At 41.9% G+C, this 25,111-nt stretch overlaps 1 protein-coding gene across 1 annotated transcript; it reads left to right on the top strand.

The window, feature by feature from the left end:
* Positions 1 to 885: 885 nt before the first annotated feature.
* LOC139562166 (adhesion G protein-coupled receptor A3-like) lies at positions 886 to 23,942 on the top strand. Its single transcript, XM_071379567.1, has 7 exons — positions 886 to 941; positions 10,301 to 10,465; positions 11,704 to 11,923; positions 12,140 to 12,289; positions 15,961 to 16,122; positions 21,394 to 21,591; positions 23,925 to 23,942. Exons 1-7 carry the CDS (start codon positions 886 to 888, stop codon positions 23,940 to 23,942), a joined length of 969 nt encoding a protein of 322 aa, XP_071235668.1.
* The last annotated feature ends 1,169 nt before the right edge of the window (positions 23,943 to 25,111 follow it).

Genomic DNA, 25,111 nt, shown 5'->3' with positions numbered 1-25,111 from the left:
AGGAAGTTAAGGGATGTGGGTAATAAACTGTTCCTTCTCCCTTCATGTGACCTGACCTGACCTCGGCTCACATTCCTCACTAGCTCCACAGCTGTACAGCCTTATCAGTGACTGCAACCATGTGATTGCCTTTCCCAACCTCCATTGACCCCACCATCTACATTCCTCATACATGTAACCATTAACTTCTAGTATAGCAAGTATTTCAAACTAGAACCCAACAATTCGCAAAGCGCTTTTCATTATACAAGAATAATCTCAAAGTGCATAAAATATCATTCAAATATGTCTAACCATATCATGAAAGCTACAATCAAAGTCTAGGAGGAAGGGTAGGCCAGCCGATAGAGATGAGTCTTCAGGCCTGCTTTAAAAGCTCCAACAGTCTGAACAGCCCTGAGATTAATGAAGTTCCATAGGCGTGGTGCGTTGGAAGAAAAGGCACAGTCCCCCATTGTGCACGCCTGGTCCTGGGGGCATGGAGGAGTTTGTCGTCACTTGAACATAGGGTGCGTGGATGTTCACAGGGGGAGAGTAAGTCTGACAGTAGGCGAGGAGGATAATTGTTTTTTACCCCTTTTTCATGGTATGCAATTGATGGTTGCAGTCTTGTCCAATTGCTGCTACTCCTGTGCGGACTCAGGAGAGGCAAAGGTCAAGAGCCACAATGCGCACTTAACCCAGCCGCACCAATGTGTCACAGGAGTCACTAGAGCGCAATAGGACAAGGACATCCCAGCCGACCAAACCCTCCCCTTACCCGGATGACGCTGGGCCAATTGTGCTCCGCCTCATGGGTCTCCCGGTCAGCAAGCTGCGACATAGCCTGGAATCGAACCTGGATCCGCTATTTGAGGAACATGTAGCCAAAAGAGATCAGCAAGGATGGGGGGATGTGGGAAGACTTCTTTGTTTGCGTCAGATTGCATGCAGGCCCCCAAGTACAACACTGCTATAATCGATTCTGGAGAAAATGTATGCATGGATTAGCTCTTCTGCGTCAATAAAAAGTGCTTCCCAAGTGGAAGGAAGCCGATTGTTTTCATCTGTAGCCCAATTAAATCAGCCAAAACAAGCTCAATAACTCAATGAATAACTCAATGAATGCACACACTGCATATGAACTTCCTTTTATTGTGAATACATTTTCACAATGTAGTTTTCTCTTGAACATTTATTGAACAAGGATGTTTTGCTTCAACATTTATATGAATATTTAGGACTATTGAAGAGTAACCTAATGTTTTGTTCAAACAAATGTCAAACAATAGCTTAAATTGACACCGTACGCATGCTTTTGTGAAAAAAAAGTCAAACAATAATCACACCTTGTGCATGTTTTGTGAAAAAGCGTTCTACAATTAGGCTTCTTTGCCCTTGAACAATTAATTTTTTTAAATTATGTTTTTTTTGTTGCATTTAAGCCTATTAATTTGAAAAGCCTTAGGATTAAGCTTGCAAAGGAAGGGTATATTACTGATCATTTTTTAAGTTTACCAGTAAACTACCAGAATTTTGGTAACTTAAGTTTTGGGGAGAATTTATCACAAGACAACTAGTGGCCTTTTTGGGTACTTCAGATTATCACAGGTGTCTGTAATTATCTCTGGTCCTCAGTGTGTCCTTATCACATGTAAAATAATAAAATAAAATAATTGTTAAACATTATCCTAAATATAGTGAATACCATTGGGCTTTAATATAAGGTTTTCAGCATTAAATATTCTTTATATTTTTTTTACACACTTTTATTTATTTTACTATATCAATATGTATTTGTTGTTAATGTTTTGCCACCAAACTGGTGGCAGTTGATTAATTATGCTATTTTATTTTTAACCATATGGTCTATCCACTAGAAACTCGTGGACAATATGGACACAGTAATAAAACATTTATACTATACTACAAATATACTATATATTAATTTTTACAAAGTTTTTCAATTATAAATGAACAAAATTACAATGAATTACCAAAATGAATCAATTTTTCGGTAACTTTGCTAAATTACCGGTAACTTTGCAACCCTATCATTTTGCCGAAAGAAAACAAAATGTGAAACAATAAATGGACATCTTGTAGGCCGACTGCCTGTGTCGGTTAATAGCCTATACCAGCATATGAATTAAATCTAATTAAACAAATAATAGGTTTAGAAAATAAATAGACTATAACAAAACATAAAGTTTAGAAAATCTAAGTACCCACTGTCCAGTTATGAGGCTATAATTGCCTACTTTGTCTTTTGAAGGTGCGTTCACTCGATGCACTAGATGCTGGAATGCGCTTGTTACTAGAATTGTCTTTGCAAGAGACCGGAATTGAGGGAAGGTGCATTTCTGGTTCTCCCAGAAAGCAAGCAAAATGTTCTGCCCAAGTTCCCAAAAGCATTTGGAGCTTGGCGTGTATTTGGCGCTTGGCCTACAGTTAGACCCTAAAGCTTAGGCGTACGCACTGACAGATAAAACATGATCAAAGAAAAACCTCAATGTAACCTATATGAATTGCAGAAGAATGATACATTTATGGATTTTTTTAGGCATTGTTTTCTCAATATTTTATATCCTCGCGGATATAACCGCGTGGACTGCGGGTTGTGTACCACTAGTGTGTGCACAGTATGTCTGTATGCGCGTGCGCGCGTGTGTATTCACGTGTGTGTTTGCTAACTATGGTCCCAATAGTTAGTGGTGTTACGCTATGGTGTTTGCTAACTATGGTCCCCATACACAAAGTTATCTTTATTCTGTTTCCTATGTTTATTTGTATACAGTAGCTGTTAAACTCAATTTATGCTTGGAAGCACCCATGCATTTACTTAGAGGAAGTAGGAAACCAACTCTGTGGCATTGAGCCTCTTGTAAAATGGCTGAGCATTGCCAGAGCTTTGGAATGTTGGTTTGTTGTTGAGGAGGGGACACTTTCAAAGTGTACTGTCTTGTCAGCAGGCATTATGAAAACAAATAGTTAAACATCAGCGTGAGAGCATCAACGTTCCTAATGAGGCCCTTGGGAAGCGTTAGGTACAGAGAGCTCTACAATAGTGCAGTGCTACGTGTGGATTTAGGTCATTACTTTGTGTTGTGCCCCTGTCTCGCCCTCCAAGCTCCCAGCTCCCTCTCATAGTTATGATTTAGTGTGAGGATGACTTTACTAAAAAATAAAAATCTATCAAATCATCAAACCACCCATAAGCTGACTGACAGTTTGTCCAGCTCCAGCTCCAGCAATCTGTTTATCCGGGTCTCAGTTGAGCTCTGTGTAGCAGATATGGAAGAGTTTACGATCTAGCTGCCACTTTGTTATTTAAGCCCTCAGCGGTGAGTTTGCCTTGCTCAGGCAGAGTGGAGGAGAAGGGGAGAGGAAGTGAGGAAAGAGGGAGGGGGAGGAGAGGGGGAGAGTACAGACCGAGAGGGGGAAAGAGCTGGGAGAGGAAGAGAGGAGAAGATGGGGAGATATATTTCCCAATGTACAGTATGTGTGGGTTGGCCTGTTCACCAATGATGTAACTGTCCTCTGCACACTATTCATGTCTCAGTCTCTCACACATAGACTTGCACATGGGCAGCAGGAAGCACAGGGGCGGCAGGTAGCACAGGGGCGGCAGGTAGCACAGGGGCGGCAGAGAGCACAGGGGCGGCAGGGAGCACAGGGGCGGCAGGGAGCACAGCATCCAGGGAAATGGATTGCTGTCATACCTTGTCCATAGACTGCTTACAGGGTAAGGAAACCAACAGGTCATTTTGTAATTTGGGTGAACAATCACTTTAATCCTAATCTTAATGAACACACACACACACACACACTTCCTCTGCAGTTACATTTACATGGATTTTATTACTTTATTTCATTATTGTCATGAATGAATTGTCCTCTTTGCCATCATCAAATCTTTAAGTAATCATCATCATGTCATTATCATCATAATATGTTTCAAGGCTTTCTTCTCCTGTTTTCTCTTTCCTAGAAATGAAAGACAAGCAAGCTGCTTGCAATGGAGACATCAGACTGGCTGATATTGGATTAAGCTCAGAGGGTTTCTATTTAGGACCTGACTGGAGAGTTGATGCACTACTTTGTGGTTGTGTCCCTTGAAAGGAACGCTGCTGTTATAGGGAGGGAGAGCTGTGTTCTATTTCTTCCTGTGGTGTTGGAGACAACCGAGGCTGTAGCAGCAGCAACCCTGGGTTGCCCATGCTATCATAGGATTATTCAACATCACTGCACTGGATTTGACTCACACAGTGCTCACTTTAACAGTCCCTCTGATGTACAGTGTGGTATAATTGTCTATTTGGGCATTGCTAAGGGAGCTAAACGAAGGAAGAGGAACGAATAATGAATCTATGTTAGGGTTGCAAAGGGAGAGTATAATACTGTTAACTTTATAAGTTTACCAGTAAACTTCCAGAATTTTCAATACATGCAAAATATATAAAACAATAAAATAAGATGATTTTGAAATAAACCATTTAATGGCAACGCTAAAACATTATCCTAAATATAACCCATACATTTAGTGAATACGGTTCGTGTTTAATATGAGAGTTTCAGCATGAAATATCCTTCAGATTTTTACACACTTTTATTTATTTTGCTATGTCAATATGTCTTTGTTGTAAATGTTTTTGTGGTGGCAGTTCTGAAAACAGTAAATAGTAGGAGTAGTTGCAGAGTTAATTAGGCTATTTTCTCTTGAGCCATATGGTCTATCCACTAGAAACTAATGAACACCAGTGTAAAGATTAAGAAAATATGATTAATAAACTTTTTTTATTATTCAAGTACAAATTACGAAAGTTACCATAGATTGTCATAGATTACCCGTTAATTGCCTAAATTGCTGAACATTCCGGTAATTTGGTAAATTACCGGTGGTTTTGCAACCCTAATCTAGCTACAGTACATCTAGCTACATCTATCTCGACCTAGACGGATGTTTTGCTCAGTGGTAAAGGGTACAGAAGTAGCCTAGGTCATTCATAAGATGTTCGCCTGCAGGGTAAAGCATACTGTATTTCAGCGCAAGCTTTTACTCAAATCCCAAAAGCCTCTCAGGTTCTTGTCTCTGCTCCAGCCGATGAAATCACGATCAGTGTTTAAAGCTTTTAGCTAACAGCCCTGCAAAAAAAAAGTGTGATGGCTGCGCACTTAAAAGATGTCTCATAAAGTTTGCTTAATTTTTCAACTGTGTTATTACTTTCACTGCATCAGGGAAATGTCTGTGTACACTATCCCTAATTCAGTGAAAATCATTTTTAAAATCTAAAAACAAAGTGAGCTTTATGTGACATCTTTCTGAGTGCGAACCCATCACAGTTTTCTGCTTATCTGAATTGACATGTTTTACGCACCAACCAAACATCTGGAAGGACGTGATAGTCCCCCTTTGATTAGCTAAAAGCGCTGCGAAACACCCAGGAGTTTGGCCTCTCTCTCACAGCTCTCGACTCCCCCTCCATTCTACCACTCCACACAGAATGCCATCATCTCAGTCAAAGAGTTCAACATTGAATTTAGAGCCCTTTGGAATCCCCATCAGAAATGAGTGGTGAGCAAAATGAAGAGATTGAAGCAATCGGTGTTTCATTATTTATTTCCTCGCAGAGAGTGTCGTTGAGGCAAAGTCATTGAGAAAAGTTGATTCAGGGAATTAGAACAGTGTTCAGCTCTTTACCTTTTATGTTCTTTACCTTCATGTGAAGATACGAGACTTTGAAAGCCGCCAAGCTGTAGATTAGAATCTAGAGACCTTTTCACACTACTGAGCCAAACTGACCCGAGACAAACTGAACTAAGCTGGCCGGGGTACACATCCATCCACCATACTTGCTGAACCATGCTGAAAAGGAACATTTTAAAGAAGATGTCCAAGCCAGCACAGTTGGGTTCGGATCAGCACGATAGTGTGAAAAGGGTAAAGGTTTTTAAAATATTAGTGTCGTCATGTCTATGGGATTCAGAGCTATGGTACTGAAAGAATTCAAAGAAACACAACAGCAAGAGACAAGTAAGATGAGTAATTTGAGGGTATTGGGGGAAAAAAGCCACAGGGAACTATATTTCATGTCGCTGAATAAATATTTCCTCTGTTCAGAGGCGCTGTCAAGGATTATTCTCTGGCACATCAGAGTGCACTCAGCAACTAATCATTTTTACTGTGGAAGATTTAAGTGCCTTCTCTTGCCTGTCACTTACAATTTGAATGTCAACTGTCAAACACCCATGGCATAGTATTGTTCCTAAGTCGGATTTGAAAAGTCGTGTTTTTGGGGGGAAACCGCGGCTGGTTTTTTTCAGCTCAACACAGAACGCTGCTCAATGAAATAGTGGAGCAAAGCAGTCAATTGTCTGAGGTGCCACATGGAAATGTGGATTTTATGGAAATTATTATGCGTTAGTAATTAAAAATACATTTGGCTTTGTGCTGAGAAATACAGTATTTCTTTTTTTTCAATTTAAAGTTTTATTAAGTTTTCAAACAACCAACCAAACACATTCCACATTCACAGATGTGACAGACTTTAAAAAAAAAAATAATAATAATAATAAAAAAATAAAAAATGTTATATATATATATACATATATACATACCTACATATACATACATACACACACACACAAATAATAATTATAACAAAATTTAAAATGTAGAACTTGCAGCAGCACTATCAAGGTTCTTATTTGCTATTTCCAGCCTTAGCTGAGATGACGAGCCAATGATTAGTTTTTAGATTTTACAGCACCTTACACAACACGCATCTGCTCACCTCCCCGATCCCCCCATTCACTCTGTCCAATGTGAGATATAGTGGAGTAGTGGAGACCAGAGTCTATCAAACTTGGGCTGTCTCTTGTGGAGGTCATAAGTGAGCTTTTCAAGAGGGAGAAAGTCAACAATCTGGTCAATCCACATTTTAAATGTAGGAGAGGTACTAGAGGCCCACAATAGAAGGATACATTTCTTAGCAAAGTATGTAATGGTCATGAGCAAATTTTCTCTGTCAGGATCAAGAACAAAGTCCTGCTGGGCATTAAGAAGATAGAGACACGGGGTCATATCAAACTGTACATCTAGTATTTTCTGTGCAGCAGTATGTATAGATTGCCAAAATCTGGCAATCTCTCTACAGCTCCAAAATACATGCATATAGGTTCCACTTTCAGAGGTACATCTTTTACAGTTAGGAGAAATGTCTGTTTTCATTTTATGGAGTCTCAAGGGAGTGTAATAAAATTTGTACAAAAATTTGTAATTCGATTCTTTCATTTTTACATTAGTAGAGGAGCAGTATACCCTGTCGCAAACCTCCGCCCATAACTCATCACTGATAGTCAGACCAAGGTCATTTTCCCAGATTATTTTCAAAGGAGTAAAGGAGGAGCCTCCTTTCTCAGAAAGGAGTCTATAGATATAGGATATTTTGCCTTTAATGGATTGTGCTGTGACAAGAAGGGTTTCAACTTCGTTCAACTGAGTTCTAAACCTCCTCTTGGAAGTAAATGAGGAGATGACATGTCTAATTTGAAGATATTTAAAAAAATGGGATCTTGGCACATTGAATTCACTGCAGAGCTCTTGAAAGGATTTCAGTGTAGTGGTCTTCTGATGAAATAGGTCTGAAAAGGTCCTGATTCCTAGAGTATGCCAAAGATTAAAGTTGGCATCCCTCAGGGCTTTTGGCAAGTCTGGGTTGCCTACTATAGGCGAGTGAGAGCATATTTGGGAGGAGATGCCCAGGTATTTCTTACAGTCCCTCCACGCTAGTAGGGTGCTGTAAATCACAAATGTTTTGGCTATGTTGCCCACTTCACTAAAGTTATTAATGAATATAGTTGAGCTTAGTGGCAATGAACCACAGGATTGGGCTTCTATCTGGATCCACGTTGACTCTTGTCTGTTTGTGATCCATGTTAGCATGTTGCGGATTTGGGCAGACCAGTAGTACAATTGAAGGGAGGGAAGGGCAAGACCGCCCTTAGATTCAGGTTTCGATAGAGTGGAGAGCTTGATCCTAGGTTTTTTATTGCCCCATATAAATTTGGTGATGCTTTGGTTAATTGTTTTGAAAAAGGAAGCTGGGAGATAGCATGGGAGCATCTGAAATAAATAGTTCAGTCTAGGGAGGATGTTCATACGGATTACATTAATTCTTCCTACTAAGCTAATTGGGAGGGAGATCCAGGTTTGGAGGTTGTTTTTGATTCGATCCAGGAGTGGAAGATAATTCTCCTTGAAAAGCCTATTCAGATCTGGTGTTATGAATATCCCAAGGTATTGAAACCCCTGTGTCTTCCATTGGAATGGGCATAGTGTCTTCATAGAACTGGTGAGTGTAATATTGAGAGGGCAGACAGTGGATTTGTTAAAATTTATCTTATAACCTGAAAACGTGCCATACTGAGCAATTGTGTCTAAAATGGGAGGAAGGGATTTCTCAGGGTTGGATATGTAGAGCAAGACATCATCCGCGTAAAGCGAAATCTTGTGCTGCAGGCCGCCTGCAGGAACACCTGTAATACTTGAATTGCTCCTTATCAACTCTGCCAGAGGCTCCGCCCCCAACAAGTAGAGCAGGGGGGATAGCGAGCACCCTTGTCTTGTGCCCCGTCCCAAAGGGAATCTGTCAGAGTTCAGTCCGTTAGTAGTCACCATGGCATTTGGATGAGAGTATAGTGATTTGATCCATTTAATAAAGTTTGGGCCCATATTGAACTTTTCTAAGACTGAGAACAAAAAGCTCCACTCCATCCTGTCGAACGCCCTCTCAGCATCCAGTGAAGCCAGCAGGACAGGGGTCTTCTGTGCGTTTACTTGATCAATAATATCAAAAAGACGGCGAATGTTATCAGAAGAGTATCTGTCTCTAATAAATCCAGTTTGGTCCGCTTTTATTATTTTGTGTTTAGTCTTTTGGCCAGCAATTTGGTAATTATTTTGTAGTCGAAATCCAACAAGCTTATGGGCCGGAAGGAGGAGCAGGATAGGGGGTCCTTGTCTTTTTTGAGCAACACTGTAATGCGAGCTGTGCGCATTGAGTCTGGGAGAACTCCGTTTTTGCAAAAATCCTCCAGCATTGGCATGAAAATAGGGCTAAGCTGGGGCCAAAAAGCTTTGTAGAACTCTCTGGGGAATCCATCTGGTTCTGGGGACTTGTTAGGTGGCATGGAGGTAATTGCCTCCAGGATCTCCTCAGGAGTGAAGGGGGAGTTGAGATCTTCTTGGTCAGTCTCTGATAGTTTAGGTAGCGAGATTCCCTCTAGGAAGGAGTGGAGTTCTGCTTCCGTGTGTTTTCTCTCAGAGGTATATAGTTTGCAGTAAAAATCATGAAAAGTTAAATTGATCTTTTTTGGGTCATATGTGACCTCGTCCTCTGCTGTTCGGATAGCCATAATTGTACGCTCTGACTGCTCTTTTTTTAATTGATAAGCAAGCAATCTACTAGGCCTATTGCTATACTCATGGTATTTCTGTTTAGTAAAGAAAACTTTTTTTTTAATCTCCCGAGTATAGTCCAAATTCAGTTTGGCTTTGGCTGCTTTAAGTTGACTCCAGGAGGTGCTGTCTGTGGATTGTTTATGTACTTTTTCACAGCGTTCCAGCTCCCTCTCCAGATCTAGCCTGTGTGCTTCCATTGCTTTTTTCTTAGAGGAAGCATATGCAATTAGATGACCTCTTAGTGTGGCTTTAGCAGCGTCCCACATTGTGGCCGGAGAAACAGGAGAATCTTTGTTGTCTTGTGTGTAGTTGTCTATCCATGTAGTTACCAATGTATGGAATGCTTCGTTTGATAGCATGGAGGTGTTGAATTTCCAGCTCTTTGACCTCGGGATGTTTTTGCAGAGGTCAAAGCGGAGGTGGACAAAGGCGTGATCCGAAAGCGCTATGGGTCCGATTCTACACGTGGCTGAATTTATGAAACTCTTTGGGATTGAGAAATACAGTATTTCTATGGAGATAGCGGTTTTTGCCTCGCAATACTTTATAATCTGCTGTCATTGTCATGTATGTATTCTATTTATAACCAGGGACGTGCCATTCAAATAGAAATCCTCCTTACAAAGGAGACATGCTCCAAATGCCAATCACCAAAGCATGTAACGACCACAGCTCTAAGTCGTTGTAACAGCACTATTTTAAGTTTCACAATTCTAAGTGTTTCTTGAATTGAGTAGTTCTTGCGTGGTTACACGCACGCACACACGCACGCACGCACGCGCGCACGCGCGCACACACGCACACACACACACACACACGGAAACTCATGCAGTAGATCTGTCTTCTTCTTTCCTCCAGCGAGGTCGTCCTCTCCAACATCAACCACAGCCTGTCTGGCATCTGGGAGTGCCAGGTGACCAGTTCCCGTGGCAACAGGTCCAGACAGATGGAGATCCTTGTGTTGGAGACGTCAGCACCCTACTGCTCAGCAGACAGGGTCAACAGCAACAAGGGGGACTTCAGGTGGGTGCTCTAACCAGACCAAAAACAAAGACTAAATTAAGACTGAATGACAAGGTCAAAGGTCAACTACAGTGCAACAAGGTAGCCTAAAACATGCCTGACCTCATGTTGGCAGTCAAGAAGTCAGTGTTTTGAGAATGTGCAATGTGAAAGCCCAATGGTTCGCTAAACTCAGCTCTGCTCAAGTAGGAAGCGACTGTAGAATATTAGATAACAAAGAAAGTAAACAGTCAAATGAAAACAAAATCCATGGAATGTAAGTACTGTTTAGCTAGCAGTTATCCCCACGCATTAGGAATCCATGTGTTTCATATCAATCACCAAAATGCTAATAAATCTGTACCCCAGCTTTATACTGTAGCTTTCTATAAAACATTCCAATTAGTCTCTGACTGGCATTTTCCCATCCAGCTAAAGCCTTATGAGTTGAAAAGCTAACAGGCTCTCCACGAGACCTGGGTTCAAATACTTTGAGCATCTGCTTCAGTCTGCCTGGAGTGCCAGATGGGAACTGTTCAACTGGTTCCATTGCGTCAGGCAATCTCAATCAAGCACATTAATGATGGCAAATAATATTTGAACCCAGGTCTGCTTTCCACCTCTCCCTCTGTCTCTGTCCCTGTCCCTGTCCATCTGGAAGTCTTGAGAAGTTGTCTGCTTTTCTCCCTTCAGTCTTGTTTCCATGTATGCTCCATTGTTGCCATGAACTGCTCCTGTACTTTTACAACCCACTTCAGCGAGCAGAGAGGCTTTGTTTCTGCTAAGCAGTGGTGTAATGGGCTGGAAAATGAGACCCTTTTTTTATCGGGGGGGGGGGATTAGTGCCATAGATTACGAAGTAGCCGGTGCCATGATGACAGGAGGAGAAAGCAGGACAGGTTCCTCTGAACATAACAACAGATGTATCCTCAGTCTTCCCTCAATTTACTCCCTTTTGTTTTCACGTTATGAAAAATTGCCAAAATGACATTGTTGAAATGAAACAAGCTTGTTTTCATTGGTGTTTTTGAGGGTATTTTCAGGGAGATATAGACTACAGTAAGATGTACTGTATATGTAATATCCAGTGCCATTATGTTTGTTTACATGTCATGCAGATCAACAATCAACAATAAATGATACCTTAGTAATGCGACATAATAACAAGGCAACGTGTCACATCTATGTAGTGTAGTCAGGAAATCAAGGCTTATTGTTGATCACGGTGACAAAGACATTGCTACCATATCTTGTGACAGGTGGCCAAAGACCCTGGCAGGGATACTGGCCTTCCTGCCCTGTGCTCCATCCACATTTGGCTATGCCCTCCACCCTTCTGGTGCCGCTTCACACCACCGCACTCAGAGGGAGAAGAAGGCCTGGCGACGCTGTGACCGGGCAGGCCGGTGGGCAGAGGATGACTATACCCAGTGCCCATATGCCAGCAAGGTGACTCGCATACTGCATGAGCTCACCCAGGTAGGACATTTTTCTCACTAGCAGAGACAACGCGAGACAAGGGGGTCTAAAACGGAATAATCTGAATCATTAACTATTTTTATTTGAGGTAATATCTGGCTTGATTAATACCCATAGGAAGACATACAAACTGTTATTTTATAACACATATGAAATGCATCTGTGTAAATCCAAGTGATCTAGCCTCTTCTAACCCAATCACTGTTCTATTACCAGATGACCATCAACACCAGCAATGCCCAGCCGTTAGCCCAGCAGTTGGTAGCCTTCACCAGCAGGGCGGGGGACTTCAGCGATGTGATGGATGTCATCTTTGTCACACACCTGGTGGAGAGGCTGACTCGCCTGGTGGACCAGCGTAGAGAAGTACGTATGATAGCAGGACTTAGCCGCTGTTCACACACACACACGCGCGCGCACGCACACACACACACACACACACACACACACACACACACACACACACACACACACACACACACACACACACACACACACACACACACACACACACACACACACACACACACACACACGCACAGAAGAATGCACACACACACACACACACACACACACACACACACACACACACACACACACACACACACACACAAACACACAGCATTTACCCTCAGCCTCCATGCAGCAGTAATTGTTTTGCTAAATCAACAGTTCTCCGCATATTGTAAGAGGAATTGCAAATTTGACTAATCACTGCACTATATCTGCATAAAGCAGTCAAAACAGTACAAAAAGAGGGCTTGCAATTTCAACCAATCTCCACACATTTAACGCATAATATAGTTCAATCAAGTCACACATCAACAAACTTTGTCCCTCATCAATGCATTTTCCGGAGAAATTGGACAAAAGCATTGCATATTGCCATGCACAATGTCAGAATTCCTCTGGCAAAATCAAGCATTTTTGCCCCGCAAATGTCATAAAATAATCCCTGGGAAATTCTGGAGAGACAGAATAAAGAACCCCAAACTGTTTTCTTTGGACGAGCCGTTTATAGTCCAATGAAAGGCACATATGATGTCTCTTTTTGCCCCGGTAGCTGGCTAGTCTACTTGACTCCAGCTCCATAAATGCTAGACTTTGGGTGCTAATTTCTCTGAGATGTCATCAGTGAGGCAATTTGGTAACATGCAATTTGAGGGGAAACTATATATATTGTTAGCTGCTATTCCTGACCTGGTATTATTTAAGCCTGTGAGATGTGAGTGCTTTTCAGTGTTTTGAAAGCAGGGATTTGCCAAATTCTGAGGAGTGATTTGCAAGAATAGACCTGAAACTGTTCAGATGACAGCTTAAATCAGGGGTGTCAAACTCATTCCATGGAGGGCCTAGTGTCTGCTGGTTTTTTCCTTTCAGGTGAGGGCAGTTCCTTACTAATTAGTGACCTTAAGTCATCAATCAAGTAAAAGGAGTGTAAACCCGCAGACACTCGGCCCTCCGTGGAATGAGTTTGACACATGTGGCTTAAATGGAGGGATCCGCAGGTTAACGGAACTCGGTTTGAGAAACCGTACATTACGCTAAATGTGCTCACCCTCTAGGAATAAAGGAGTCTTAGCCTGCCACCGTCCACGCTATACTAGCCTTCAAAATTAATTTGGAAAAGCTGTGCATTTTCGTTCATCCTTTTTTTCTTGCTTATGACAATCATGCACCTGAGAGCTAAATTAATGAAGAGGTAGTTCAGCTATCCCCCTAATCTATTCAAAATGTATTTCCTTTATACCAGGGGTCTTCAACCTTTTATTGCCCGGGGACCCCTGGTGAGGCAAACCGGAGACCGAGGGATCCTCATCATATGTTAGCCCCCCACCCCAAAAATCTATGTTAGCCCCCCAAAAATGTAACATCTTGTCTTATCATCAGGTGATGTAAAGAACATTTTAAAATGAATAGATTTCATAGATTTTGGTAGTCTATTCTGTTGTTCCTAGCGATATTCATAAAAACATTCAAAGTAAAAATGACAAAAAATGCACTTTTTCAACATTATTATTTGATATACAGTACCAGTCAAAAGTTTGGACACACCTACTCATTCAAGTGTTTTTCTTTATTTTGACTATTTTATACATTGTAGAATAATAGTGGAGACATTAAAACTATGAAATGACACATTTGGAATCAAGTAGTAACCAAAAAAGTGTTAAACAAATCAAAATATATTTAATATTTGAGATTCGTCAAATAGTCACCCTTTGCCTTGGTGACAGCTTTGCACACTCTTAGTATTCTCTCAACCAGCTTCACCTGGAATGATTTTCCAACAGTCTTGAAGGAGTTCCCACATATGCTGAGCACTTGTTGGCTGCTTTTCCTTCACTCTGCGGTCCAACTCATCCAGAACCATCTCAAATGCGTTGAAGTCGGGTGATTGTGGAGGCCAGGTCATCTGATGAAGCACTCCATCACTCTCCTTCTTGGTCAAATAGCCCTTACACAGCCTGGAGGTGTGTTGGGTCATTGTCCTGTTGAAAAACAAATGATAGTCCCACTAAGTGCAAACCAAATGGGATGGCATATTGCTGCAGAATGCTGTGGTAGCTTTGCTGGTTGAGTGTGCCTTGAATTCAAAATAAATCCCTGACAGTGTCACCAGCAAAGCACCCCCACACCATCACACCTCCTCCTCCATGCTTCACAGTGGGAACCACACATGCAGAGACCATCCGTTCACCTACTCTGCGTCTCACAAAGACACAGCGGTTGGAACCAAAAATGTCAAATTTGGATTCATCAGATCAGTCTAATGTCCATTGCTCATGTTTCTTGGCCCAATCAAGTTTCATCTTATTATTGGTGTCCTTTAGTAGTGGTTTCTTTGCAGCAATTTGACCATGAAGGCCTAATTCACGCGGTCTCCTCTGAACAGTTGATGTTGAGGTTTGTCTGTTACTTGAACTCTGTGAAGCATTTGTTTGGGCTGCATTCTGAGGTGCAGTTATTTGCCGATTTCTGAGGCTGGTACCTCTAATGAACTTATCCTCTGCAGCACAGGTAACTCTGGGTCCTCCTTTCCTGTAGCGGAACTCATTAGTGCTAGTTTCATCATAGCGCTTGATGGTTTTTGCGACTGCACTTGAAGAAACTTTAAAAGTTCTCGAAATGTTCCGCACTGACTGACCTTCATGTCTTAAAGTAATGATGGACTGTCATTTCTCTTTGCTTATTTGAGCTGTTCTTGCCATAATATGGACTTGGTCTTTTACCAAATAGGGCTATCTTCTGTATACCAACCCTACCTTGTCACATCACAACTGATTGGCTCAAACGCATTAAGAAGGAAAGAAATTCCAGAAATACAATTTTAACCATGCGCATCTGTTAATTGAAATGCATTCCATTTGATTACTTCATGAAGCTGGTTGAGATAATGCCAATAGTGTGCAAAGCTGTCATCAAGGCAAAGGGTGGCTACTTTGAAGAATCTCAAATCTCAAATATATTTTGATTTGTTTAACACTTTTTTGGTTACTACATGATTCCATGTGTGTTATTTCATAGTTTTGATATCTTCACTATTATTCTACGATGTAGAAAATAGTTTTTTTTTAAAGAAAAAAAAACTGGAATGAGTAGGTGTGTCCAAACGTTTGACTGGTATTGTACATTTTCGCGGACCCCCTGCAGTAATTCTGCGGACTCCCGGTTGAATACCCCTGCTTTATACGACTGAAGGCAACTATAGGGTCTGCACACAAATGAGGTCAGAGTAGTGTAGTGGAATTACATTTTTTATGTGAGAAGATCATTATTTTGAGCTCTCCTCAACACAGGGTCCTACTAGTAAACCTAACAATACTTGGATGCCCAGATACACCTTGATTAATGCCAACCCAATCTCTCCACAGAACAGTTAGAATAAAGAAACTGTGAATTTGATGTAAATAGTTCAACTGTAATCACAACTAAGTGATTATGCCCCATTGGAGCCGCTAATCGAAAGACAATCTTTATATAATGAATACAGTCACCATCACCACCCTCATCATTTCCTTTCCTCAATCCCGTAGCTAGGGGACTATATCTCTGACATAGCCAGTAACATGATGCTGGTGGAGGAACACATCCTGTGGATGGCTCAGAACGAGGCCAGGGCATGTACACGCATTGTCCAGTGTGTGGAGCGCATCGCCGACCTGGCTCTCACCATAGACACGCAGGTCATATCAAAGGTAGGTAAACAAACATCAAATGCACACAAACGTCGATAAACTAACTGGTCACTCTTTAAACCCCTTAAAAGGATAACTTTTAAAGTGTTACTAAGGTTGGTTTTGGAATCAAAGCTTAAGGGAGGTCAAAAAGTATTGGGACAGGGACTTTTTTGTTGTTGCTGCTGTTTTGGCTCTGTACTCCAGCACTTTGGATTTGAAATCATACAATGACTGTGAGTTTAAAGTGCAGACCCCATTTTAGGGGACCAAAAGAGAAATTCACTGATATGTGTATTAAAAGTAGTAATAAGTTAAGTAGTTGGTCCCATATTCACGGCACAGAATGACTACATCAAGCGTGTGTCTCTACACATGTGTTGGATGCATTTGCTTTGGTTATGTTTCAAATCATTTTGTGCCCAATAGAAATGAATGATAAATATTGTTGTGATGACAGACGCTGGGAGATGAAAAGCAAGTGCAGGGAGTGAATATTTAATAAATAACGGACATGAAATAAAACATGGACAGCGTCTGGACAAGGGGAATAAAACAACATTAGTGCAGACACGGGGAAGAAACTGAGGAAATGACAGATATAGGGGAGGCGATCAATATGGTAATAGAGTCTAGGTGAGTCCCATGATGCGCTTATGCGCGCAACGTTGGTGACAAGTGTGCGTAATGATGGGCCGCCGCCGCCTGGCGCCAGAGAGCACTAGAGAGGGGGAGCGGGAGCATGCGTGACAAATGTATTGTGTCATTATGGAGTCACTTTTATTGTAAATAAGAATATAATATATTTCTAAACACTTCTACATTAATGTGGATGCCACCATGATCATGGATAATCCTGAGTGAATTGTGAATAATAACAAGTGAAAAAGTTACAGACACACAAATATCATACCCCAAGACATGCTAGCCACTCACCATTAAAACAACTGGGAAGGTTAGCATTTTTTGGGGGGGGGTATGATATTTGTGAGTCTGTAACTTTCTCACTCAAGAATCATTTCTAAACGGTTCACCCGATATTAATGAAAATACCCTCAAATTAAAGCTTACAGCACCTTAACCTCATAGTCATTGTTTCATTTCAATTCCAAAGTGCGGTATCATTTTATATCCAAAGTCAGCTCAAAATAAAATATTTTGGAACTCACTGTAGTTCAGGCCTGGGCAAAGGCCGTCCCGGGGGCCGTATGCGGCCCGCAACCTGACTCAATACGGCCCACGGAATCATGCTCAGATCACATGAAGAATTTGCGATGTTATTGAAATTAAAAGCCCAATGAATTCTCGCCTTTGTTTAATGATTTAACTCCCACCACCTGTGGGACATTTATTTTGAAGACACGTATAAATAACAACTGCACGAGGACAGACAGTGACTGACAGGCTGACAGACACGTCACAGTTACAAATAGTAGCTAGCTAGAAATTAGTTTTTCAAAGTTAAGGAAAGTTGACAATGAATGTAGGTTGTTCCAGCAAGAGTGGACATCGAAATATTTATTTATTGAGGTATCAGGGAAAGCTGTGTGCTTAGTGTGCAAAGAGAGCATCGCTGTCTTGATAGACTACAACTTGTCCCGACACTTCCAGACGAAGCATACAGAGAAATATAGGAATATGTCTTCTGAGCAGAGGGCAAGTGCATCGAAATAATTGCTTTCTCAGTTGTAAAAGCAGCAAGGTCTTTTCACAAAACTGCATTCAGCAAACGATGGAATTGCGAGAGCTATCTATGTACTGTCCCACAAAATTGCTAAACATACCAAGCCATTCGCTAGGGGCGAATTCATGAAAGAATGTTTAATTGACTCTGCACCAATACTTTGCCCCGACAAGAAAGCTGTTTGGAAATGTTTCCCTGTCAAGACGAACAGTAACATGGCGTGTTGAGGGCATCGCAGAGAATATGGAACAACAGTTGAAAGACAAGGTAAAGGATTTTACCTATTTCTCCGTGTACCTGGATGAGAGCAGTGATGCACGTGACACGGCGCAATTGTTGATGTTCTTACGAGGCATAACCGCAGTCAATGAAGAGCACAACCACAGGGAAATATTTATTGGAGGAGGTTAATAAGTGTGTGGCAAAACTGGGACTGAGTTTTGAAAAGTTATCCAGTGTGACCACTGATGGGCGCCCAAACTTGACAAGAAAAAATGTTGGCCTTTTGAAAAGGATACAAGATCAAATAGCTGAGCTGAACCCAGATCAGAATTTTTTTTCCTGCATGCATTATTCATCAGGAGATACTCTGTAAATGTGTTCTGAAAATTAGCCATGTTGTGGATACAGTCACTAAAGTGGTAAACTTCATAAGAGCTCCATCTTTAAACCACAGGCAGTTTGTCTCACTGTGGGAAGAGACAGAGTCATGTCATGCAGATCTCCCATACCACAAAAACGTGAGATGTCTGAATTTGGGGAAGGTGCTTAAAAGGGTGTTGGACCGGAAATCGGAGATTGCTGAGTTGAATGGTTGGCTGATTTTGCCTTCACCGTGGACAGCATGGCCATCATGAATTAAATTAATTCCAAACTACAAGGGAAGGGCCTTTTTACACATCAGATGAACAGCCTTGTCAAAGTCTTCAAGGGAAAATGACTCCTCTTGACCCGCCAACTAGAAGCCAACAATCTCACCCACCTTCTGACACTACTAGTCTCTTCCCTATCAGATGACCAACGGGAGAAGTATACAACGCTTCTGCGTGCTTTGAACGGTGAGTTTTATCGTTGTTTTGAGGATTTCAAAGTGTTGGAAAATGACATGCTGTTGGTTTCCTCTCCTTTCACCTTCAATGTGGATAACGCTACAAACTGACCTGCAACTTGAGCTTATCGATCTTCAGTATGATGCAGTGATTGGAGAACTATTCAAAACAATGTCACTGACGAGGTTCTATGCATCTCTCGATGAACAAAACTTTCCAAAGATTAGGAGTCATGCTCAGAAAATGTTTGTAGGGTTTGGATCAACCTATTTATGTGAACAGACATTTTCAGTGATGAAATATAACAAGTCAAGGCACAGATCATCTCTTACTGACTCTCACCTCTCAGCAATCCTGTGCATAGCGACGTCAGAAACCATACCTGACTTCAATGCTCTAGTCAATGCCCATCAGAGACTTCACTCCTCAAACTGATTGAGTAATTTAAGTGTAATGTTGAGCTCTCTCTCGTTCTTGTGTTTTTGTGCATACCCGTTAACAAGAGTTCTGTCCGTGGTGCTGAATGCACAGTGTACTTTTCCCTCAGTGTAGTTCATTGCATGTTTAATAATGAAAATACCTACAAAAAGGAGGACATGGATGTGGTTTATTTCTGTGCATGTTAAAAAAGTAAAATAAGTAGCATATCTGGACGTGATTTACAGTAGATATATCTGTCAACACAGTCATACACATGATGTACAGTTGAAGTCAGAAGTTTACATACACCTTAGCCAAATACATTTAAACTCAGTTTTTTCACAATTCCTGACATTTAATCCTGGGAAAAATTCCCTGTCTTAGGTCAGTTAGGATCAGCACTTTATTTTAAGAATGTGAAATGTCAGAATAATAGAGTAGAGAGAATAGTAGAGAGAATTATTAATTTCAGCTTTTATTTCTTTCATCACATTCCCAGTGGGTCAGAAGTTGACATACACTCAATTAGTATTTGGTAGCATTGCCTTTAAATTGTTTAACGTGGGTCAAACGTTTTGGGTAGCCTTCCACAAGCTTCCCACAATAAGTTGGGTGAATTTTGGCCCATTCCGCTTGACAGAGCTGGTGCAACTGAGTCGCATTTGTAGGCCTTCTTGCTCTCCCACGCTTTTTCAGTTCTGCCCACACATTTTCTATAGGATTGAGGTCAGGGCTTTGTGATGGCCACTCCAATACCTTGACTTTGTTGTCCTTAAGCAATTTTTCCACAACTTTTGAAGTATGCTTGGGGTCATTGTCCATTTGGAAGATCCATTTGTGACCAAGCTTTAACTTCTTGACTGATGTCTTGAGATGTTGCTTCAATATATCCACATAATTTTCCTCCCTCATGATGCAATCTATTTTGTGAAGTGCACAAGTCCCTCCTGCAGCAAAGCACCCCCACAACATGATGCTGCCACACCCGTGCTTCACGGTTGGGATGGTGTTCTTTGTCTTGCAAGCCTCCCCCTTTTTCCTCCAAGCATAACGATGGTCATTATAGCCAAAAAGTTATATTTTTGTTTCATCAGACCAGATGACATTTCTCCAAAAAGTATGATCTTTGTCCCCATGTGCAGTTGCAATCCGTAGTCTAGCTTTTTAATGGCGGTTTTGGAGCAGTGGCTTCTTCCTTGCTGAGCGGCCGTTCAGGTTATGTCGATATAGGACTCGTTTTACTGTGGATATAGATACTTTTGTACCTGTTTCCTCCAGCATCTTCACAAGGTCCTTTGCTGTTGTTCTGGGATTGATTTGCACTTTTCGACACCAAAGTACGATTATCTCTAGGAGATAGAACACGTCTCCTTCCTGAGTGGTATGACAGCTGCGTGGTCCCATGGTGTTACACTTGCGTACTATTGTTTGTACAGATTAACGTGGTACCCTCAGGCGTTTGGAAATTGGTCCCAAGGATGAACCAGACTTGTGGAGTTCTAAAAAAAAAAATTCTGAGGTCTTGGCTGATTTCTTTTGATTTTCCCATGATGTCAAGCAAAGAGGCACTGAGTTTGAAGGTAGGCCTTAAAATACATCCACATGTACACCTCCAACTGACTCAAATGATGTCAATAAGCCTATCAGAAGCTTCTAAAGCCATGACATCATTTTCTGGAATTTTCCAATTTTCTAAGTGAAATAATCTGTCTGTAAACAATTGTTGGAAAAATGACTTGTGTCATGCACAAAGTAGATGTCCTAATCGACTTGCCAAAACTATAGTTAGTTCACAAGAAATTTGTGGAGTGGTTGACAGACTTGTTTTAATGACTCCAACCTAAGTGTATGTAAACTTCCGACTTCAACTGTATAATTCTGGCCTGTGATGGCAAAAATATATTCTAATGTGACCCTCCATGGAAAACAATTGCCCAGGCCTGCTGTAGTTCATCATCCTTTTAGTCTCGCAGCTCAGCATGATCAGCAAATTTGTTTTGTTTTTCATCAACATCTATTTATCGATTCAGTGCAGAATGACACTTCAGAATGACACTTTCAAGGATCAGCCATTTATGTTCAGACCAGGAAGATAAACTCACTTACTCCCATTCTCCCTATCGCTCTGACTCCATCCAGGTGTCCCCAAACATAGCCATGGAGGCCTTTCTGATCAGGCCGTCTAACTTCCGGGGTCTTTCGTGTATGGCAGTACAGAGAGCCCCCCTGCCACCCTTCTCTGGTCAGAGGAACCAGGATGCCATCGGGGACACGCTGCTCAACTTCAAATGTCACACGGTCAACGGCGGCAGCTCCCCCGCCAGCCAACTCAGCAAGGTACAGTACATAGAAATAGAATGACTTGAAAACAAAGCACACATTGAAGGATGAACTTCCTGCTTTTACTCCATGGTTAATGGGTACAACATACCTTCAATATGGCTGCCGGTCCTCCTGTTACAGAACGTTGACTTGAATGAGAATCTCTCTTCTAGGAATGACATTTCTATGATACCATAAGAGTTCATCAGAGATTGGACATTTAATTCTGTCCTAAAATTCTCTCTGTCTATTTTTTTTTTTTAAGATAATGCAGCTTGTTATGGTCAAGATTCAAATGCACCCACTTTGGTGTAAGAATAATAGGGCAGTGCTCCTGCCTGGCAGACTTGTTGTTGTCTATTACTCTCCATAAGTTGACATCCTGTTTTGGTGCAGTGGCATGCTGTAGATCAGCCTGTGATAGGTTGCACTGTAAAGGGGGAAGGGTCAGGATTGGTGGGGTAGTTCTGGAGTCAGTGTATGTAGGCCACTCTCCTGTGATGGATACTGTGGCCTTGTGTCCCTGTCACACTAAATCACTGTTACTCCATCATACCTCCTGCTGGCCCGTCCCAAATGACAGATGCCACGTCAGCTACACTTTACAGTCTACATATGCAGACAGGGAAAAACACTCCTCTGGCATTGAAGTGGCATTGTTTTGCAATATTTCAGTAGGTAGTTATACACATCAGCTACTGTGTGCATGTGCGCGTGCTTGTGCTGGTGTGTGTGCATGTTTACTTTCGTGTCTGTGTGTTTCAGCATGTTTGTTGACTGTGTCCTCTTATGATTAGCTAATACTATCTACTGTGCGCAGCTATTATTTAGCTTGGTTGCAGTGCCCAGTGCAGCTTTTCAGCGATCTCAGATGGGACTAGCCATGGGGGAGAAAAGCAAGGCATTCCGTTGATGACTAAGCTGTTCCTTTGTGACAGAGGTCGATGAGCATGACTAGGCTTATCGAAGTGAGCCAATTCCAAACCAAACCTGTGTGGCTTGATAGACAGGGAGCGATTGTCATTGAGAAAGTGAGCTCTCAATGGGAATGTGACATTGTGAGCGGCACTCAGAGCAGCAGTGGGCCACTTAGGGTTGGGATGGAAATGCCGCCAGCCTTCTCTCTCTCTCAGCCCTATCTCTCTCTCTCTCTGAGCCCTATCTCTCACCCACTCTCTCTCTCTCTCTCAGCCCTATCTCTCTCTCTCTCTCATTGGCCTTGTCCTTGCTCTCCTCTGCTCTCCTCTGGGAGTACAACCCTACGACGTGACACTGCATATGCAAAGGCCCCTCCTATTACTACCGATCTCACACTCCCTCACAGGCCCTTTCTCACTGCACTGTAACAGGCGCCCTGGCAGCCCCTCACATCCACTGTTTAGAGGGTGCTTTTCCAGCCCAGTAATCAGCCTCAATTGCCATTTTTCATGTAGGCATCTGTTAGGATTGTTTTGTGCATAGGAATGCCATTTACGGGATTAGAATTAGAATCCTGGAGAAATCGGTTTACTGTTATTGGTTTTACTGTTATACACTTGTGGATAACAATGACAGTCACACCAGCAATAACTGCAATATGCTTTTGCTACACGACAATATTTAGCTATTGCTACATGACAATTGTCTGTGGCTCTCACCAAATGAGTGCTGGACAGCTAGCTATCCTGATGTAGTGAACAGTTATGTTGGGATTCCCACGCTTTGAATTCCAATATGGTGGGTACTGGCACATATCCCTAGGCAAGGCTTCTACCATTGGGGGGGCTATTCAACTTCTGCCTGTAGTGCCTCCCGGTGGCTGGAGGTGTAGGTGCCGGGCTGCCGCAGGGCTCAGTGGTTCCCTTTGTCCTTGTTTCACCCACAGACAGAAAGAAACGAAAGATGCACAGCGGAAGCCTGACTCCACCGCTTGTCGCTTTGACTGGGAAGACGGCGTGTGGATTTAGAGAGCGACTCCATTCAGGCCACACACACTCACATACACGCACATGCACACACGCACACACACACAAACACACGTACACAAACACACACACTAATCTTCCACTCACACTCTCACTAGAACTGACTCAGACATGCAGCATCCCTCAGGAGGAGAGGCTACTTCCACAAATATCACCGCTCCCGTCTCTTCTTTCCCCAGGATGGAACACTGCATGTTTGGGGGAATTTCTCACCTCCTCTCTGTGCTGTTGTTCCTTCAGTGTATTCTGTGAATTTCTCACCTCCTCTCTGTGCTGTTGTTCCTTCAGTGTATTCTGTGAATTTCTCACCTCCTCTCTGTGCTGTTGTTCCTTCAGTGTATTCTGTGAATTTCTCACCTCCTCTCTGTGCTGTTGTTCCTTCAGTGTATTCTGTGCGACTGATGATCTTTACCAGTGTTCACACTGCTGGCATTTAAGCCGTAGTGCTGTTTTAGCCCCCACTCGCAGAGTATCTGATCTCTATCTCTCTGGCTGTGTCTCATGCCTGGTTGTGCTGTGCTAGGTTAAACTGAGCTACTGCACAGAACATATGGTCACGCTGTGCCCACACACAGCCAAACGGGTGGCATTGCGCACATACACACACCCACACACAATAGCTTACATGTGCAACCACGAAGGTTTACATGCATGTACACACACATGTACACACACATGTACACACACACACACACACACACACACACACACACACACACACACACACACACACACACACACACACACACACACACACACACACACACACACATACACTAGATGCCAGACCTCAGCCACCAGCTCCATTCAACACATATGTTTTTAAATGTCTGGCTGGTAGCTAATTGGATGGGATAACAGTGAAATATAAGGAATCTGGTTTGTGGATTTCCTCAAAAGAATTTCACTGAACGACCACACACTCTCCCTCAACAGTGCCAAGCTGCACAGTCACTTCAAACAAAATGTATAATAACAGAATATCAGGGGCATCATAGAGTCTGCCAGTAAACTGCTGTATTATTTAGTTTAATTTAACACATTTTGCATGCCTATTAATAAAGATTAGTTCTAGAGAGGAGAAGCATTCTCATGGGTGTGAAATACAGCTAATGATGCCTTTGATAAGATCACCTGAGTTTAACTCTACTCTACGTCGTTCATATTATCACCTACTTATCATCCAAGCAGATTCTCTTTCAGTACCATCTGGTAAACATTATTAATCTCATCTGATATAATTGCCCAGAGCCTTTTTCATATTTTATTTTTTTACGTCGTCTTAAGTTAAGCCAAAAGATTTTTAAGTTCAAAGTCTGACAATTAGCCATCTATGCCGACATTTAGCACCAAATCGCACACTCGTGCGTAAAATAACAGTTTTGAATAATGCGACACTGCAATTAATCCAAAATGTGCTTGGAATGCAAAACAACAAAACAGTTGAGGGATTTGCTTTGAGTGAGTATAGCTACAGTGTAAAAACGTACTTATCTGCAAATTATGCTATTTCTCTCTTGAAATGGTACCAAAATGGGAAAACTCGTCAAAGGTAAGCAATGTCCCAAAAG

The sequence above is a fragment of the Salvelinus alpinus genome, chromosome 32 (genome assembly GCF_045679555.1).
Source record: "Salvelinus alpinus chromosome 32, SLU_Salpinus.1, whole genome shotgun sequence".
Taxonomy (NCBI): domain Eukaryota; kingdom Metazoa; phylum Chordata; class Actinopteri; order Salmoniformes; family Salmonidae; genus Salvelinus; species Salvelinus alpinus.
The sequence above is the reverse complement of the archived record's forward strand: the minus strand, read 5'-3'. Positions and strand labels throughout refer to the sequence as shown.